General features: G+C 41.4%; 1 protein-coding gene across 3 annotated transcripts; it reads left to right on the top strand.

Annotated features, from left to right (window-relative positions):
• The first annotated feature begins 81 nt into the window (after window positions 1-81).
• On the top strand, window positions 82-18,204 carry LOC116240572 (elongin-A-like). Of its 3 annotated transcripts, XM_031610996.2 has the most exons (11): window positions 82-175; window positions 6,072-6,128; window positions 8,028-8,140; window positions 8,523-9,219; window positions 10,554-10,653; window positions 11,541-11,705; window positions 12,300-12,397; window positions 13,185-13,365; window positions 13,709-13,832; window positions 16,275-16,393; window positions 16,532-18,202. In XM_031610996.2, exons 1-11 carry the CDS (start codon window positions 95-97, stop codon window positions 16,591-16,593), a joined length of 1,797 nt encoding a protein of 598 aa, XP_031466856.1. In that variant the 5' UTR covers window positions 82-94; the 3' UTR covers window positions 16,594-18,202. The 3 variants fall into 3 exon arrangements, with proteins under 3 accessions (XP_031466856.1, XP_031466857.1, XP_089992399.1); XM_090136273.1 differs by lacking the exons at window positions 82-175; window positions 6,072-6,128 and adding an exon at window positions 7,301-7,942; XM_031610997.2 differs by lacking the exons at window positions 12,300-12,397; window positions 13,185-13,365 and having other exon boundaries at window positions 16,532-18,204.
• The last annotated feature ends 1,138 nt before the right edge of the window (window positions 18,205-19,342 follow it).

The raw sequence follows: 19,342 nt of genomic DNA, 5'->3' as shown, positions 1-19,342 counted from the left end.
CTCGGGACAGGGGGGCGAGGCCGGGGCGGGGAGGCACCGCCCTTGGGCTACAAGTGGGGCGAGCGGGGGAGGGGTGGGGCTCTGTGCCGCGGCGATGGCGGAGGGGCGGAGCGCCGTGCGGAGCAGCGTGCGGGCGCTGAAGTCGCGTCTGAGCCGGGCGGAGGAGCCTGCGGAGGTAGCTCAGTCGAGGCTGCTGGGCCTGTTAGGGCTGAGGGCGAGAGGAGAAAGGCCGAGTAGCTGGGCGCAGCGCTGCCGTGCCTGAAGCGCGCTGTGTGGCAGCGGTGCTGCCAGGTCCTCCCTGGCTGGAGATCCGGAGCTGAGCTGCGGCGGTGCTCAGCGCTGTGCTCCTAAGGGCTTCTCGCAGTGGGAGAGGCGTTCCTGGTGCGCGCTGATGGTGTGCGGTATGGGGTCTGGTACACCCTGCGTTCACGTCCCTGCTGCGGGGAGAATAGGGCTGCTGTCCTACCTGGGAGGAATTAAGCTACCTGTAGGAAAGCAGGGCTGCTCTGTAGCTGTAGGAAGAAGATAAGGAGTGCTTGGACTAAGAAGGCACCCATTCAGAGTGGTTCAAGGCCATGTAAGATGGACCCTCCTCAGGTTTTGAGGGGAGAAGGAGGGAAGATGCTCCCTATGGGGTGCACCCTATGCAGGAATCTGGCAGGCTGTTCCTAGTGAATGTTGTTTGACAAAAGATAATGTATTCCAAAGGGGCTTTAAAGATAAGCAGCCAAAGCAGAACTTCTTGAAAGGCTGAATTCTAAGGCTGAAAATAAAAAGCACGCTTCCATGGTGGGTTGGTCGGTTTGCAGGGTGTTGGAAGTTGATGCAAGTTTGTGAAAGTACTCGGGGGCAAAGAGCACCCTAATCTTGCATTGTCCTTGGCGGGTAATAAACTTAAAAAATCTTCATTACTACGTTCGAATGCACTGTGTGTTTATACATGTTGAAAAATACTGTTTTTCTTAGCCAGTAATGGCTTGTCTTCCTAATGCTGGTTCTATAAGCTTTTTCTGTCCAAATGAAATACCTGTGTGCAGGAGGTACTTCAGGTGTTTCACTCTGCAGTTCTTGTGCTACTGAAATTATCAGATTTTACTCTCCACAATTTGTTTATAATCGATAGAATCCCTAGAGTTGAAAGGTGCCTCTGAGGGCCATCTATTCTCCTGTGATGAACAGGGACACCGCAGCTAGATCTGGTTGCTCAGGGCCTGATCCAGCCTCACCTTGAAAGTCTCCAGGAATGGCGCATTAGGCACAAGATGAGGTGACCTGTCCCAGTGCCTCACCAGCCTCACTGTAAAAGAATCTTTTCCTTGTATCTAAACTTATGTTTAGTGTTGATACACTGTTCTGAACAGGAGATGGAAAGGGAGAAGAGAGAAATGATTCCAGAAGTAACTTCTTGAGGGCTTTCAAAACACAGCTTAAGAGACAAAAATGTGGTTGGCCCTGGTGAGGTGGATTTGGCTCTGTAAGTGAGGAGATGCTTGGTTTTTACCTCTTACGAGCTAAAATCAAGTGCTGTGTCAGCTGGGTCTAATGGTGGTGCTGTAGCACTTCTGCAGTCCCTGGTAGAGCTGTGTCTGGTGAGATAGAAATAGCTGTAGGTAGCAAGGGGTAAGGAGGATGGAAGGGAGAAACTGATTACTGCAAATTGGCAGGCATGAACTGTGCTACTAATAAAAAGTCTAATAAGAGAACATTTGTGGCATATTTAAAGGTAAAGAGGAATGTTTTAAATAAGTGCAGAAAGAATAATAAATCTGTATTGCAGGTAGGTGTTGGTGTTGCTGAATATTTCTGTCCCGTGCTTCTTTGTCTAATCTTGTCACTGTTCTTACTAACTACCAAATACTTGGGTATGGCAGGAACCAGGGAAGATTCAGAACATCAGTTGTTCATCTTAAAAGCTTTGCAGTATGTCAGGTTTGATGGTTACTCGGGAGAGAAAGAACTGACCAAAAAATGAGCAAAACTGGTGATTAAGGTATTGAATGATCCTTAAGAAAGTAGAAAAGTTCATCAGGTCTGGAAAAAGAAACCAAAAACTGTGCTCTTGTTTCTATCAGTAAATGAAAGCATCTGTCCCACTAAAGACTGAAGCATTTTAATGAGCAGCTGTGAAATGTTGCCTGTAAGGTGCAACTGGTGTAGAATTAAAGCTTGGTGCTATGATCAGTGCCACTCAGTGAGACTTCATGTAGATACGTACCACAAAATTCATTTTGTATTCAGCTGATACTGCCTGTCATAAATACACATAAAATCTCTTAAAAATTTGACTTGCTGCTACGATGTTGGTTACTGTAGCAGTGTTACATACCTGATGCAATACATAAAATGGACTGAAATTGCACTCAGCAAAAATAAGTGACAGCCCTCATCAGAAAGAAATGTTTTTTTGGGGGGGAAGTGATTACGCATCTCTACTTGACTGGATCTTACTCAAATCTTTCTTAAATTAGAAGACAGCAAGCATTGCAGGAAAATGTTACAAGTACTAAAGTAACTTTGCATCAAATGAGGAAGAATGTGAGCAGCCTTGATCATGTGCAAGGCTGTGCTCACTTGAGCAGCATGCGTTATAACATGGCTCAGTGGAAAGTCACAGCTAGAAGCCATGAATATAGGTCATTCCAGATAGGAGACTGTATTTTGGAAAGCACTGACTCAGAAGATGATTTGGAGCTCTGATGTATTACCGCTTGAGCATGAAATTGCAGTACAATGCAGAAGCTTACGGAATAAATGCAATCTTTGGGTAGTTAGCATTTGTTAGTTAGTTTGGGTTGTTACTACTGCTGTATAGTAGGGGCAATTACAGGAATATTTTGTCTTGCTCTGGGGGCTGTTATTTAAAAAAAAAAAAAAAAAGCTGTCAAGCTGAAAATACGGCAACAGAATGGCTGTAGTTATGGGCAGCACAGCTTCTGAAGCTCAAGAACTCAATCTGTTTGGCCCTAAAACTGTGGAAAAGGTAATCTTATGCTCTGTTAGCAGAAAAATAATGAGAGTCAATGGTTGAAAGCAAAGCTATACTTTTTATTTATTTGGAAACAGGTTTATTTAGTGAAGGCAACTGAGCATATCGTACAAGTGCCTCACTTGGGAATGCACTGGGTTTTCTAACCTGTTGTCTTTAATCATAGAATCATAGAATGGTTTGAGTTGGAAGGGACCTTTAAGATCACCTAGTTCCAACCCCTGTGCTATAGGCAGGGATGCTCCCTCTAGACCAGGTTGCTCAAAGCCCCATCCAACCTGGCCTTGAAAGCCTCCAGAGAGGGAGCATCCAAAGGCATCTCTGGGCAGTGTTCTCAGGTGGTCTTGATGTAGATTCACAACTTGCTGAAATGTGATGGTCTCTGTTAGTGAAAAGAACAGGCTAAAGAATCCTTTGAAGGCGTGAGGAAGAGGAGGGAGGGGAAAAAAAAGTAGAAGTTGTTGTGGTGAAATGAAAGGAGTCAGTCCCTTGGCCACTGGTGGCCTGGGGACCTGTAGGTAGGCCCCATCCTTCTGAAGGTCTGGCTCAGCCAGAAGGGAGGTGATGCTCCGTGCAGGAGGTCTGCTGAGAGCAGACATGCCTGGTGCACCTGGCCCTGTTCTTATCACTGCTCTGCTTTCAGTTTTCACTCCGGAAAACCGATTACATGCTTCTTGCCTTTGCACTCTGCTTCCAGATGCCTCCTCCCCTTCATGACAGCTTGCTCTGTTGGCACCTGGACTTCTGTTTCAGACAGTATGTGTGTGCTGGCTGTCCATTTGTCTGTGAGGCCGTGCTTCTGTCCATTCACACTGTGAACACAGGTGGGCAGAGCTCTCTCCTTCAGCAGTCCCTCAGGTGTGTGGCTGCAGGTCTTGCTGCAGGCCGAGCTGTGCCCTGCTCGCAAGAGATGAGTGCTTCTCTTCTAGGGATTTTTAGCATTTGGTAATTGCTTTGTGTTTTCTTCTTAATGAAACTCTTGTGTCTTGTCTTACGTTTGCAAATGTGATCTACATCTCAGGAAATCAAAATGAGCAGTGTGCACTTTGTCTTAGAAAACATTGGAAGTTTTGTCTTTCATTAAGACGTGCTGACTGTTTTCAGACATGCTTGTCATCTGGGTACTTCTATAACACAGCCTATTCTGAAGTTGTATGAGCAGTAATTTCTTGCTTCCTGAATCTGTTTTGGAGATTCTTCTGAAATGAACTCAGCTCTATAAATTAACCCCTCGAGAGAAAATACTCCAAATCCCCATTGTCTCTGTAGCTTGATGACAACATCTTTTAGCATTGTGGTGTGTAGGATTGTCTCTGTGGGATTTATTCCCAGTGATTTGTACTGCTTGATTATCTAGTCCGCCTACAGAGCGAAATGTACCTGCTCAGCAATGGCTTACTTCCTTCTGATTGCAAAATAAATTGAATGAATATAATTTTAATAATGAACTAAAATTAGCTAAATTGACACTGATAACTTAGTTTTGAATGCTTGTGATTTGCATTGTGAGCAAATTATTATTATTTTTTTTTACTGAACTTTGTACGCATTTTTGCAGCGTATATTTTTTCCTGGTGGGGGTTTTTTAGGATAAGTCTTCAGCTCGTGGGCTGGATCTGTGAAGAGTCCAGGAAAAGCTAACCATCAGGCTTGTAACATCCTGAGGAGGATGAGCCATTCTCCTGAGATGGAAAACTGGTTTTAATTTCTTGCTAGGATGTGCTACGTTTCTCTTGAAGTTCTTCAGATTTCAGTAACTGTACTGCAGCACAGATGTGTGAGAGGAAGAACTGCGTGCCAGATATGCTGATAGAGCCTCTGCACAGTGAAGTTCAGTGATACTCCACTTCAGAATACCACAGGAATAGTGAGATTTATCATAGAATCCTTAGAGTTGGAAGGGACCTCTGAAGGCCATCAATTCCAACTCCCCTGCAATGAACAGGGAATCTTTGTAGAGAAAAAACAACCCCGTAATGTAGTTTGTAAGTTTTTCTTAAACAGTGCTGCTCACTTTTTTTTTTTTAATACCTTTTGCCTCCTGCTATTGTTCAGAAGCAATATCTAGCATGCTAAATGGCAGTTATTCTGGCATTTGTTACTTAAACCATTGCTACTATTACTGAAGTTCAAAAAGCTTTTGGATTATTATCTTTGCATTCCAGCAGGCTCCTGCCATTGCATTTAGAAGTGGTAATGATCTGAAAACCCAGATAAGTGTTCCAGGCTGTGCTGGAGCCCTACAACATCCTGTAATTTCAGTTACACATTAATTCTGTCATTGCATAACACAGCTTTGTAGGTGTTTGTAAAGGATAAGGCAGATTGTGTGTAGTCAGACACAAGACTCAGGTGTGCTGCTGACCCATTGTCAAAGACATTCATACTCTGTTTACAAATGGAACTTCTGTATTTCTTTTTTTAAAAAAACCTCTCAAAAGAAAATGGGCCATTTAGTATGTATTTGAAAAATACATTCCCACTTATAAAAAAAAAAAAAGCAAACACACAACAGCAGCATTTAATCAAACATACGTGCTCTGCTGGTGTGAAACAACAGCTGTTGTAGCTTGATTTGATCTTATTAGTGTACAAACAGCAGTTAAGGATTCAAAACCTGTTGTTTTTCACACTGAGCGCCTTTGGGCTTGTTTTCTCTTTGCCTTGAATGCTGAAGAAGAGTGGAGTCTCCCTGCTTTCTGCAAGGTGCTGTTTCTCCATAGGCTTCTCTTCAGCCTTTGAATGAGCCCTGTGCTAGAGCAGGGTCACTGACATAACAGGAGTGGGCCGTGCACGTAGCATGTGCTGCTGTGTTATTGATCTCTAATGTAATCTCTGTGGTGGTAAGTTCATACTTATTGGATTTTCTGGTGTTACTGCAGTTTGGGGTATAGCAGAGCAACGTTGGTTCACAGCACAGATTTCTTATTGCACTCCTATACTACGCATACAAGCTCACATTTTCCTGGATTTACTGGATGTTACTCAAGCTTTATTGTTTAAACATGGCAAGGGGATGAGAAAAGCAGGATAGGATTTACAGTCATATGTCTAAATATAATAAAATTTGAATATTTCCTTCCAGATTCTAAAAGTACTTGAGCTACTACAGGATTTGGATATATCACTGGATATTCTAACAGTAAGTGACCAATAATAACCTTATACAGTGAATGACTATGGAAGAGTTCAGAATTCGGGGATCTGGTGTCCCAGAAGCAGTGAGCATTGTTACATCTTGTAATTCTGACTCTTAGCCATTCTTCATTTAGAACCCTGTATAACAAGCTCTGGAGCCTTCTCCAGAAACCATGCAACATTGAAACAACAGTGTTAGTACTGAGCACATCTGAACGTCTAGAGAAAACTTTGCCATTTAAGGCTGGTTTCCTTTGGCTTTACAGTTGCTTTCAGAACAGTGCTTAAGATTAAGCAATTATGGATGACTGATTAGGTCAGTTGTCTATGTCTCTAACTAGCAGCCTGGGTTATCATCTTGCATTTAAAGAGCAGGTGTCCCAAGTTATAGTGGTATTTCTCCTTTGTGTCCTTACCCAAGCTACATCCTGTCAGGTTTTGCACTGGAAATTCTCACGCTGGCTTAGGAAGCTCCTGGTTACTTTGGCAATGTGTCTGTCTTTTGGAAAGTAGAAAAATATGTGTTGTGAGAGAGCTCCTTGCAGAGTAAGAGAAAAATAGGGTAATTATTTGGCCAGCTTATTTAGGCAAAGGCATTTACCTGCCTAAAGTCAGATGGCTTCTGCTAGGATACAGCAATATTATGGTATTTATTTTGAAAATGAAGTAATCTTCATGTAAATTGTAATTAGCTGTTTAAAATGACAAAGGGCTTCCATAGGCAATTGATGTTTCCAGCATGCTTGCGTGCTGCAGTGTGACAGACTCTGATGGAAGGCTTCAAGAGAGTTATTAAACAATCGAAGATCCCATGTATTTTTTAAAGCTCTTCTAGGAATGTAAATGCTGCACTGGCATGGTGCTGTGGCTTGACCTGGCAGGTGGCTAAGCACACACAGATGTTCACTCATTTCTTTCCCTTCTTCCCAGTGGGATGGGACTAGTAGGTTGAGATGAAACAATTTATGGAAACAGAGAAAAGGATAAGGATAAAAGTTATGAGTATATATAAATAAAAAGCTATATTGCTGTATCCTATAAAAAATAAAATATAACAAGTAATGCACAAGCAATTGTTCCGCACCCCCACCGATGCCCAGCTAGCTCCCTGAGCAGTGGAAGAGAAATGAACACCCTTCACAACTTACAGGAGCATCCCTTAACTAGTAAGCAAGAGCAGTACTAGATTGCTGTTGACTTAAATTCCAGAGTTTGCATGCATCTTTAAAGTGAGAACTTGTGAATCAGAGAGAGCACAGGATTGAAAAATTCACCCATGGTGGCTATATACTCAAAAAGTTTGCAGGATAGTTCTGCTCAGACAGCGTAGAACTCAGTAGAGCAAGACTTGAAGCCTCAACAATAATGTGAAAATAATTGAACTGCAGAACAGTGAACATGATGGATCTTAAATATCAAGGGTTTATTTTGTGGCTGTTACTGAGTTTACTCAGAACTCTGCTTCTCTGACACCTCTGCCTCATAATACTCCTCACTGAGATTTTTTTTAGATTACAATGTAGTGCTCATATGTGCTCTCTAATATGCTACACTGTACGTATATAAGCCTAAAGAAAACCTGAATTGATTAAATTAGTTTACTTTAGGAGTATCCATTTTGTGGGCATAAGTGCTCAGACCAAGTGAAACTTCTGAAATACATACATTTAATGGAGAAAAGTGGCTTTATGAACTAAGGCTGTTTTCTGTTCCCCATGTTTGGTTATAATTATATCCCCTGCTTTCAGTTCTGTTTGTAGTGCAACACGTGTGCCTATTTAGCTGCCATAAGACTACTCAGACTTCCATGCTAATATGGTTTGTAACAATTTTAGAGGTGGTTTTACTTGGGATGCTCTCTGTGATTGGTTTCACTCATCTTTCTTATACTTTTCTCCAACAGGAAACTGGCATAGGCAAAACAGTTAACAGTTTGAGGAAACATGCCACTGCTGGAAATGTAGCTAAATCCCTGGTAAAGAAATGGAAAAAGCTCATTCCTCCAGAAAACAAAAGGTAGGTGTGAACTTGCTTTTTCTTTCTTTTCTTTTCTTTTCTTTTTTTTTTTTTTTTTTGGAAGGGTTAATTATACTGCAGTGTAATTTAATACAATAGAACTTGGAAATCTTAGAAAAGTATTTGGAATGACAAATATACATTGTGACAAATCCATAAGCTGAATGACAGAAATGAATGTTACTTTTACAGAGTAACTAGAAAGCAAACCAGTGACTGCTTTGATCCATTAGCCAGCCAGCACTCACACTTCAAGTCCTGTAAGAATTATGCCATGTGATGTGATTTAATGCCTTTGTTTTACTAGAGTAAATGAAAAGGCTGTTTCTTCAAGGATTTAACATCTGCAGTAGCATGGGGTATAATTCCTTCTGTGTTGCAGTGGTCACAGAGAAAGAAAACAGAATATTGAAAAAGATAAGACAAAATCTTCAGTTTCCAAGGAAGGAAAGCCTTCAGAGAAGTCCAAAACATCTGTACCAGCCTCCCAAAGTTCCAATAGCTCGTCCGTATCTAGAAAGTTGAACAAGCAGCGTAACTGTATTGAAAAAAAGCACCAAAATAGAGACTCTGAGTCTCAAAAAGACCGTGATAACAGAACAGGTCATGGCAGTGGTTCTAAGCATGCTTCCCAGGAGACAAGTTCTCAAGCTAAAGAAAGTGACTGTAAAAAGAGAGCCTCCGAGGACAACAAGAGAGCTCCGGAAAAGCGCCGTTCCTGTACAGCTGGTGAAGACTCCTTCCCAAAGAAGGAGAAGCCTAAGGATGCTTCCAAACAGAGAGATCCTAAGATTGTGACGAAATTGAAAGAAAAACTTGCTGTGAGAAGCAAAGCCGAATTATCTGGTGATGAAGAATTTGAGCCCCCTACTATGTCTTTTGAATCTTACCTGAATTATGATCAGGTTCCAAAAAAGAGAAAGAGGAAAGCTTGTTCTACAAGTGAATGTCCAGGGAAGTGCAGTGAACAGAAGAGCAGCTCATTACCACAAAAGACTTCAACGTTTTCTCATGCAAATGAGGGGGGAGGAAAAGTACAGAACTCTGAAGATGATCAGTCAGGAACTCCCAGCAAAAAGGTAAACCTCTGTGCAATTGAGATGAAAGCAGACAAACTGCAGACAAATAAGTGTTCCGGTCTCTTACTTTCAGTGAAATTCAGCTCTGTTTATTTCAAGAACAGATTGTGTGGTCTTGACATAAATTGCATTGTATTGGCCAATATTTATGGATAATTTGGGCAGAAAAGATTTGTTGTATACTGACAGTTTTAATCAATTTGTCTCATATTTTTCAGTTATTTCCTATCTGGCAGTGGTCTTTGATCAATATCTGCTAGTCTGCTTTTTATCCACAGCTTCATTCTTGACTGGCTTAGTTTATGGTTGCAGCAGATGTTTGTGCATGACACAGCTGTTCTGTAAGAAGCTGCAGCTCTTTATTAGTTAGATCTGCAATGGGAACAGACTTCTAATGCATTAAAGTAAACCAAGTTAACATGCTTCATGACTTCAGTCTTTTATAAGAAGCTGCTTGTGCAGAGGGAATTAGAGGTCTCTTGGATCTCTTATCTCGATTGTGATGTGAAAGCTCTGGGGGTTCTTTATTTTGTGAAGGATCTGCAGTACAAATCTGACATCTTATATGCCAATGGAGAAACATTAATATAGAAGTTTGTGCATGATACTCCAGCATAAGCTTGGGAATTGAGGGAAAGTTGAGCAAAGAATCTTGCTTTTGTAGCTTTATATTGCTTTAGTAACTGTGAAAAGTTATTAAAGATAGCTGCAATAAAGTTTGGGGAGATGCAGGTTCTGGGTTCTAAGTGCCTGGCTTACAACCAGGAGATGCCCAAGACCTGATTTAGGGATTGCCCAAAATGGTGGATGTTGGTGTAGGCACTTACCAGATTCATGAGCCTTTAAATCACTTTTTAAGGGGTATGTCCAGGAGAACTTCAGACTATGTGTCTTCTCAAGCACAGTATTGGAGGCTAGGAGAACCAGCTCTAAAGCTGTTTCTTACTTTTTTCTCCAGCATGGCATTTAGCTTTCCTTTAAACATCTAACTCTGTTTTTGTCATCTTGCACTTCTGTCTCGTTCACTGCATGCCTGTAACCTCAGTAGCAGTTTATCTGTAAGCCTGTTAGCTGAGCACATCTGTTCCTTTCTTTAATTGCCGATTATGCACTGACTACAGATATCCCACTAAGTTCCTTCGGTGATGCAGTACTGGTGGTAGAGTATGGAAGAATATGCTGAAAAGCAATGCAGTGAGTAAATTTTAGTGCAAAGAAGCAGTAGTTTCGGTTACTGTAGGTAACTATTGGTCTCAATCTTTTTCTGTAGTTTCTGTAGCCTCAGTAAGCCCAAATTTGTAACAACAAAGCAATGTTTTCTTGACTGTGCACAGGCCAAGGTGGCGTCTCTCCAAGATCTTCTTAATACTCCACTGCCTAAACTTCTGCCAGGCATCTTAACCTCCTCTCCCCCATATGCTGCTGACTTTAAAGGTAAGTGGTATGCAGTGCTGAGAAATCTGAAACAGCACACATTTTTACATCTCTGTCTAGGGTTGTCTTCGTCTCTTTTCCTAATAAGCTGTATCAGCTCGTCTTTCTGTGGTGAAGAACCACCTTTCTTTCAATTACTTTTCTGCAAAACTTGTTTTGAATCTGAAGGGAGATAGAGAGCTGTAAGAGGGAAGCCATTATAAATGAAAAAATGCTGTAAAAGATTACCATGGAGGTAGAGGAGGTGTAGGTCAGGTAGTCGTTCTACAGCCTCCATTTATCTTTGCTCCAGTCTATCTATGCCTTATCATGGGGATATAGCCCTAGTAGGAATTGTTGTAGGGAAACACCAGTTCTGTCTTCAGCAGAGGAGCTGGCTGCATCCTTGCTTGTAGGTGACACAAAGCACCCCTCGCAGCTCCTGTAAAGTTTCAGTGATTTCACATCCCCGTGGTCTTGAAATATCATTGCTGTTGCTCCTTCTGACTTGCCAGGATCAATAGAATGTGATGCACTAGTGACTTGAAGCAACTCAGATGTCAATATAGCTTGTGTAATTCTGAGAATCCAGATTGGAAGGGGGAGGCCGAGTCCAGACAAAAGTTGATGCACGTAGACCTGAGCTAAATAATGTAAGCCTAATGTGAGTTTGTGCAGCGCAAATTACACTTTGCATTACACTTTCAATATAGTTGCTGTTTTGCTGTTAGATGTTAGTTGTTGTCATGAGGACTCCGCACTATAACACAGGTACATTATTTTTTTTTTTAAACATGAATATTTGTGTGCACTAATAGTGTGTACTGAAAGCTGAATAGTTAAAGCCTTGTAATGTGCCTTGAAGGTAAAGGAAACCCTGGCTGATGCTTTCTTGATGACACCCCTAGAGCCTGTTGTGGAAGCACACCAGCAAGTCGGTGAGATAGTTCAATTCACAGGACGGAGACTGAACTCCAAGATGCAAGTCTACTCTGGCTCTAAACCAGTCTGTCTTTCAAAGATGCTTACACTGTATGAGCTGTGCATCCGTGTGCTTCAAAATAATATTGATTGTGAGTATTTTAAGAGCTTTGTAGCAGGCTGTGCTGAATGAGTATCTATTTATTTTCTTTCTCTGTGCTTAGGCTGGCCTTCTAGAAGATAGACATTGTCCCTCCCTACAGACAATGACAGAGCAGACCAAAAGGCACTTACAAAACTGGATTTGTAATCATGTTGAAATGTAACTTTGTTTTGAAGGCTTAACTTCAAAAAAAGATCCAATTTTTAGTTAAAATATGAGGTCCTATAAAGCAAAAAAAACAAAACCCCACAATACCTGACTTCCCTTCAAAATGTCTGTTTACGTAAACTAGAACGAGTGATCAAGAAGTCATTCATTCTGTTACGTATGCAGAGAGGGGAGTGATGCCTATCAGTAAAGATGGCGCAGCAACTATTCCAGGATGCTTATTCCATCCTCACATTGCTGCCAGTCAGTTTGGGTCTCAAGTTGAAATCAAGTAATTTCATACTCTGACTTAAAAACTTGTGTTCTTCTGTTGATATTTGCTACAGTTCTATTTTTATTTTTAAACTGCTTGGTAAGTGGTTTTACACACTGAGTAAAACATGCCAGCTATTCCAAGTGCTGTCCTCTGTTGTAGTGCTGCATGAAGTAGGAGGTGTTCCCTTTGAGATCCTCGAGCCTGTGCTAACACGTTGCACACCAGAGCAGTTGTTTCGAGTAGAGGAATGTAATCCGGTAAATTCTGCCTTGTTAAATTCAGGGAATCACAGAGGAGATTGGGCATCTGTCTGCCATCCCTGCACCCCTTTTGATAGAGGTTCTTCAATGGCTTACGCTGTTTTTTTTTTTTCTTGTGCCTGATATACTTACTTCTTTCTCAACGATTAGGATTTAAAGCATTTGAGAGAATTATTACTGATGTCTAAATGAAAGTCATTGTGGGTAATAAAAGTATTTTTATTTTTCTGAAAATAAGAGGGGAGGGTGGGGGGAATGAACAACAAAGAAATAGTATTTGGCAGGCACAGTAGGACCGAGTGTTTTCAGGTTTAAAACTAGCAAAGATTGCAAAGCATATATGAAATATCACCACAGGTACTTCCCAATTTGCATGTGCTAGATCTCTCATGTACAGTGCTAAGCTTTTGGCTCCGTGATGTGTTTGGACTGGGTGTTCTAAGCGTGTAGCACTTTGTGGTGCGAGTTGATCACTTCCCTGCATGTCTGAAGTTAAGAACTGGTATGGCCTGAACCTGTGCTGGAAACACAAATGTAGTCTGAAAGCACAGCTCATTAACCCAAGCACAGAGCCCTGCTGGAGGTACAGGATGTCTAAGCTGAAGGTGGCATCTCTCTATGGCACTGTCATGCCCTGATGAGGTACCAGCAGGTACGCATCTGGTGGGATTTGTTCTGCACTCCATCGGGTGATCTGGCTCTGTCTACAGTCTCAGCTAAGCAGGTACGCTTAGAAATGTTGCTTTAAAAATCTTGACTTAAAATACCTTGTGTTCAAACTAAGACGTTTACAGAAGAGTCTGACCACTTATGGAAGAAACACTGCCAGAGGGATTTTAAAAATGAGAGCCTCCTGGAATATGAGTGTTGGCGGGAAATGTACTTGAGACTTTTCAATGAAAGAGAAGAAAAGCTGAAGATGCTTACAAAAAACATTCTTTCAGCTCAGTCTGAGAAACCAAAAGGTAATATCTGTGGACAGCTTTTCAGTTCTCAAAGCTCAGTCTCTTCTGTTCTTGAGACTTACTATGTGGGGCTTAGTGACGTGTTTGCTCTAATCACTCATGCTGTATATCTAGGAGAAGGCATCAAGTAAGGATGCTGTTTATATATAAATATAAATTGCACACAAATGAATACATGCATTGATACAGCATGTTAATGCATAATACATGCAGCATGTTGTAGACAAACCTGAGTTTGCTGGTTAGACTTTTAGAAATTGGCTCACAATCATATTATTAACTGAGTTTTGAACACAGAAAGTGGAGGAAGTCACATTTCCTCTGCTCCTTGCTTCTGCATTAGGCCGGCAAGTAAAGATGGCTTATGTGACCAGTGCAGCAAAGCCACCCAGAAGCATTCGCCGACAACAGGGAATCCATGGAACAGCAGGATCTGTCACCCAACTTCACCTCACAGATAAGTGGAAGTAAGTGTTCTGTACTGCCCTTTTAATTGGAGATGAGACATCTATGTCAGTACAAAAACTTGCTGGCAAAATATTTTTGAAGTTATAAATAGCTTTCTGTTTACTTCACTTCCTTAAGCAGCTTGTGGCTAGAAAATAACTTGCCTTTTAAGTCTGGTCTGCTCCTCTGCTGTGCATGCATTGTCACTGCACATTTCTCCGTGTGTTGCTGATGAATTCATCCTCCCAGCTGAAGAGTCGGTGGCCACTGTTTTTCTGTAGGTTACCTTAATGCTGCTTGACATCCTAGGGAGATCCCCAGTGCTGATGTTTTGTATTTATAAACCTGCTTAGTAGTCTTGCATATTCTCCTATTAGCATAAGATCCTAGAGTGATGGAGCTGACCAGAGAGAATCTCAGCAACCATTAACATGATTGACTGGGCTTTTGCTCCGGAACAGACTGTCCAGTAGCAGCAGCTAACACTAATCTCTGGAGGAACAGGAAATCAGGATTTCTCAAATATTCCTGTTGTTTGTTTCTGACCACTTAGTTCATGGCAATTCTACAGCTAAAGAAGAGCTGTGGGGTTTGTCCTGCCATTTCTGCTGACCTAATGATTTTCTCTTACACCCAAGAAAATGGCTGCAATAGGGAGATAAACCAGCTGTGGCACCAGCTTCACCACCCTTCTCAACTATAAGAAGAGATTTTTCTTGTTCATCTGCTCTTGTCCAAAAGGAAAAACATGCCCGTATTCAGGCAGTGTGAATTCTGTGCTGTGGTCCCTTACTTTGCTGTGCCTGTGGCTGAGCATTGCACTCTCCCTTTTCTCCATAGTGTCTGGGTGTTCCCATGCTGACAAAGCTGCTCTGCAACTAGCTCTGTCAAAATGATCATTTCTGGGTGAAAACTGTTCTAATTGTTCTTGGTTACTCTGAATTCGCCAACGGTCATGCAGGATGCTGAATATGTGAGTGTAAAGTGACAGCTGGGAATGGGGAGTATAAAATTTCAGCTGTTGTAAGTTAGAGCAACAGCTTATCCTTACTATGACAATGTCAGCAGAGTTGCTTTCATATAGCTTCTGTTCTTGTAGGGCCTGTAGTCACGCTGAGTAATTATTTCTGTGCCTAAGACTGAGCTAGATAAGCAAACTGACCTAGGCTTACACGGGAGAAAAACACCCAAAAACCAAACAAAAAAAGCCACCTACAAAACATTGGGAAAGTATATAGGAACAAAGTCTGCTAATTTTAGGAACTTGATTTATTGAGCTGTCTGCCTTATTGTTTGAGATGGTGCTGATATGGGGCAGGAACAAGAGCCCACATGTATGAAAGTATTAAAACCAGCTTTTATACCAAAGATGACCTTTTCACAGCTGAACCTTTAGGTGATTAAATTAGGAAGGTTTTTTCCAAATCCTGTTAGCAGTGAGAAGATAGCCTGCCACCAATGCAGTAGGTTAAAGCACTTTGAGTGCAGCTTCTGCTTTCAGTGAACCTGTGGGAGGTTGCATCTGTGACAGATTAGTCTTCTGGTTTAGGTGCTTCAGGTACAGTAATGTAAATGTCCTTTCTGCTCCAGCGACTGAACGATGTGCTCACATATTATAAATTAGGAGGATCTGCTGTTGTGTGAGAGAAGCTGTAAGTAGGGTTGTTGCTTTGCCTTCTTAAGAAACATGAGTTTGTTTAGGCAAGATGTATTAACTTCACTTCTTTGAGCACGTTCTCTGAAAGCCTTACATTGGTTTTACTGTGTACATCTGAAGTCTTCACTTACAGGAGCTAAAAGGGCCATGAGGCACACATGCAGATCCCCAGCAGGATGTTTGCATTTTACCATGTGGTAGTTTTACTGGCAGCAGGCGTTAATGACTAGCTCTGAGGCTGCCTGGATTGTTGACATCATGCTGGCAGCTAAATGCTGGGTTGGTTTAACTGTCCTGCATGGAGCTGATGCTTCCTGCGGTTACATCAGGCCTTGTCCTGCTGACTGGCATATCTAACCTAACAGTTAGGGTTAGCTATTGTGCCTTTTTCTAGGCATTCCTAACTTAAAAACAACAACAAAACACAGCTGAAAACCCACTGTGTCACTTTGCCCTCGTTTTCTGGCGGAGTTCAGTTGTGTTCAGAAAGACAAATAGGAAAGAACTGAACTTGGGCCATAAGACCCATCATGACTCATCATGGTGTTTTATCTGTCGTAGTCTGATCAATTAATTTTAAGGGTGAATAAGAGGCATCATATCTAACAAAGAAAATCTATGCAAGGGTGGAAATGGGCTGGATGACCACTTGAAACTACTTCTAACCTGAGTTATCCTACGACTGTATATATGCCACACTACTGATGATGAAGCAAACTTGTTGAAACACTGCCAGCATTTTTCTCCAGATGAGACAAAGCCACTAGTATCTTAATTTTTTTTCTTAATTTCCTGGCTTTAAAAGAAAAAGGTCTTCAGAAGGCAGAGATGGAAACAACAATTCATCAAATCTGAACTCTGCTAGCAGCAGTGGAAGCTCTAGCTCAAATGGAATGACTCAAGATGGAAAGAAGCCTATTAAAAGTAAGTGGAGAGATGATCAAAATAATTGCTTTAACTTGCTGGCTACTAATATATGCTTAATATTATGCTACTATCACATAAATTACTTGTATTATGCTGTAATCCTAACTGGTCTCTCTTGTTTTCTTGTTATTGAAGAAATTGCACCAATCATGAAGAAAACTTTAAAAGCATTGAAGTGCAGAGCTGCACGGCGATAAAATGAGGATGCGTATGGGAAGCTTATGGGAATGTTTGTATATTGTGCTACAGTTAATGGAAGTAAAATTAATGTTAACTTCCCAATTTACCTTTGCAAAAATAGTTGTCATATGCTGCAGGAGCAAATGATTTACAATAAAAAAGAAACCCTGGACTCCTTTCATATTGCCACTTCCTTATTCATGAATGAGGAAGACCGAACTGAAATAAGGTCAGTGTATGCTAGTAACAAATGGGTTCATATGGACTTCTATAGATTCTGTTTTTATCAGTTTTGTATGAATTTGAATAAGCTTTTGATGGAAGCACTCAAGCCGTGGATATATTTTGCTAAGGTTAGTTAGCACAAGCATTTGAGAAAGGGAAACATAATATATTTCATTACTTAGGACAGAAAATTGTGTTAGGTTTTTTGTATGAGCTTTAAAGGAGAAGTAGACGAATGTCTTAAGTTTGAATTGCTTTTTTTTTTTTTAAAGGAGGCTATATATACTTCTGGGGCAAATAGGGTAGACTGTAGCAGTGAGTTAATGAAAAGCTGCTCACCATTCAGCAGTTGCTTCTAGTTGGGATGTTATTGGTATAACAACTAAAAAACAATAATTCTCATTGTGTGAGACTCTAAAGGTGCTAAGCCCTTGTACAGTAGTCAGTATTTTGGGAACAAAGTAGATGGGAGAGAAGCCAAGAATTTTGTCACCTTGATGTTACGGTCATCTTGTTGGAATCTTACTGGCTTCAGAGTTTCTTTAAATCTGGGCAGTCTGGAGGAAAGTTGTTTTATACTCTGATCTGCTGCTCTGACTCTGCTGTGAAGAGGCCTAACTCCAGACCTTGAGGAATGGGCCCTTTGTGTTCAGAGTGAAAAGATATGGGGTCTTAAATAGCTGTCCTCTCATGAGCTGCAGGCTGCTGCAATTTGGGACTGATCTATGAATGGACTTGCTTTTAGGAATGAGAATTCCTAGTTGCTTCACTTAAAACAGTTTATTTGCATGAATTTAAACTCTGATTTTGCCTTCATGGTATGGCTTCCACATGATTGGAGGCTGACTGCAGTCACTAGTACTAGTTTTGCTATTAACTTGGTTCTTCTGTAGGTCTTTGCATTCTGAGGCACGTGGTAAGACTTGTGAAACTAGCAGCTGTCTCTTTCTCAGGAAACCTTATGTGAGTTGCCTCAGCATCCTGTAACTTTTTCAATTAAAAAAAAAATACTGTTACAACTAGATCTTATCAGTCTAATGTGTATTCACCTATGTATTCACCTATGCATAAAAGCTTGTGCAAATGCTTTGTACTAGGATTTTAAGTGAGCGCATAGGTAGTGTATCATGGTTTATTGGTCAAAGGAACAGACACAAATAGGTTGCTCCAAAATGAATGCCTCCTATGTATTTCTGTGGAAATGACAACAGATACAAAGAGCACAATAATGCTATTTGATAGAGCAAATTCTCAGCTGCACAATGCTCTTTTTCAACACAGTTGCTACCATTAGATGCGCATTTTCACCATCAATTAACAAGAGTGTGCATGCTGTGCTTGTCAGCAATCTGCACCAGTGGAGGTGACCCACTGTTGCCTCTACTGAAATGTGAGCACTGTGAGGCACTGGGTGGCACATCCTCACTTTGGTTCTCCATAGATGTTCAGTAAGTGTCAGTGAATGTCAGTGGGTGCAATTTTTTCCACATGGAGGAAAATTCATTTCCATACCTTTGTTTCATATGCATGTCAGACACCATTTTGTCAAACTGCTCCTCTGCTGCCATCTGTCACACAGCAACAAAATATAATGGGATATATTCAGCCTCTATTGCCATGCTACCACCATCTGCCTCTGATGTCACGAGGCCAACATCATAAAATAGGAGGCACTACTTTCAGAGCAGCCCTAGTAGATTTTCTTTGTGCATTGTTGCACTGGAAGGAATGAGAGATCAGAGTAGGAATATTGATCTGGAAACCCTTGGGGGAGGAGTTCTGACTGTCTCGAATACGTGCTGACTAGTGTAGTAGGGCTGTGGTGTCAGCCTGCCATGTCTGTAAATGTATTTTCTGAATGGAAATGTTCAGGATTCAAGCCTGGCTGAATAGTCAGTATACCACATGTCATTCATGAGTCTGACTCTGCTCATCATACAATTGCTAATCAGTCAGTGGCAGAAGTTTAACTCAACTGGAGGCTTGTATTGCAGGTAGTAAATACTTCTTGCCTTTCTCTTCCAGCAGCCTAGCTGCTTTTCCCTCCATGCCATGAGCAAGTTCTGTTTGTTTCTGGCAAATGAAATAAGTAATGGGAGAAAACTATGATTGCAAAAGGAAAGCCCTGCTGTTGTGGAAAAGACCACAAATGAAGGAGATGTCTTAAACTATCCATTTCATGGATAAAGCCCACATTATACTTCCTGCCAATGTTTCATAGCATTCAAAATTGTTTTCCGTCCTGTTAGTGGTTTAGCCCAAGAAGAAAACCTCAGCCTGATTGCTGTTCTGTTTTTAAGAGGATGTATGATCTTGTGCTTCAAACAGACCTTAGGGTAGGAGGAGAAAACAGCAAAATTCTGAGGTGAAGAATTCTTTCTTATGAGACTGCCCTCAGAGGAAATGTGAAGCTCCAGGAGCTGAGCTATTCACAGGGACCACAGATGCATGTATTCTAGGCTAAATCCTGTCCCAGAGCTGGGAAGGGGCTTAGGATTTGGCATAACCAATGTGGTCCTAGATAAGAAAAACTGCCAGGAT

This window comes from Phasianus colchicus, chromosome 2 (assembly GCF_987193195.1).
Source record: "Phasianus colchicus chromosome 2, bPhaCol1.hap1.1, whole genome shotgun sequence".
NCBI lineage: Eukaryota > Metazoa > Chordata > Aves > Galliformes > Phasianidae > Phasianus > Phasianus colchicus.
The sequence above is the reverse complement of the archived record's forward strand: the minus strand, read 5'-3'. Positions and strand labels throughout refer to the sequence as shown.

What these genes read in the sequence shown, in the direction of transcription:
- LOC116240572 (XM_031610996.2), top strand. Translation starts at nt 95, where the DNA reads ATGGCGGAGGGGCGGAGCGCCGTGCGGAGCAGCGTGCGGGCGCTGAAG. An exon ending in ATATGCTGCTGACTTTAAAG is followed by an intron (nt 10,654 to 11,540) that starts GTAAGTGGTATG and finishes TGACACCCCTAG; the next exon opens with AGCCTGTTGTGGAAGCACAC. An exon ending in TGGAAAGAAGCCTATTAAAA is followed by an intron (nt 16,394 to 16,531) that starts GTAAGTGGAGAG and finishes TTGTTATTGAAG; the next exon opens with AAATTGCACCAATCATGAAG.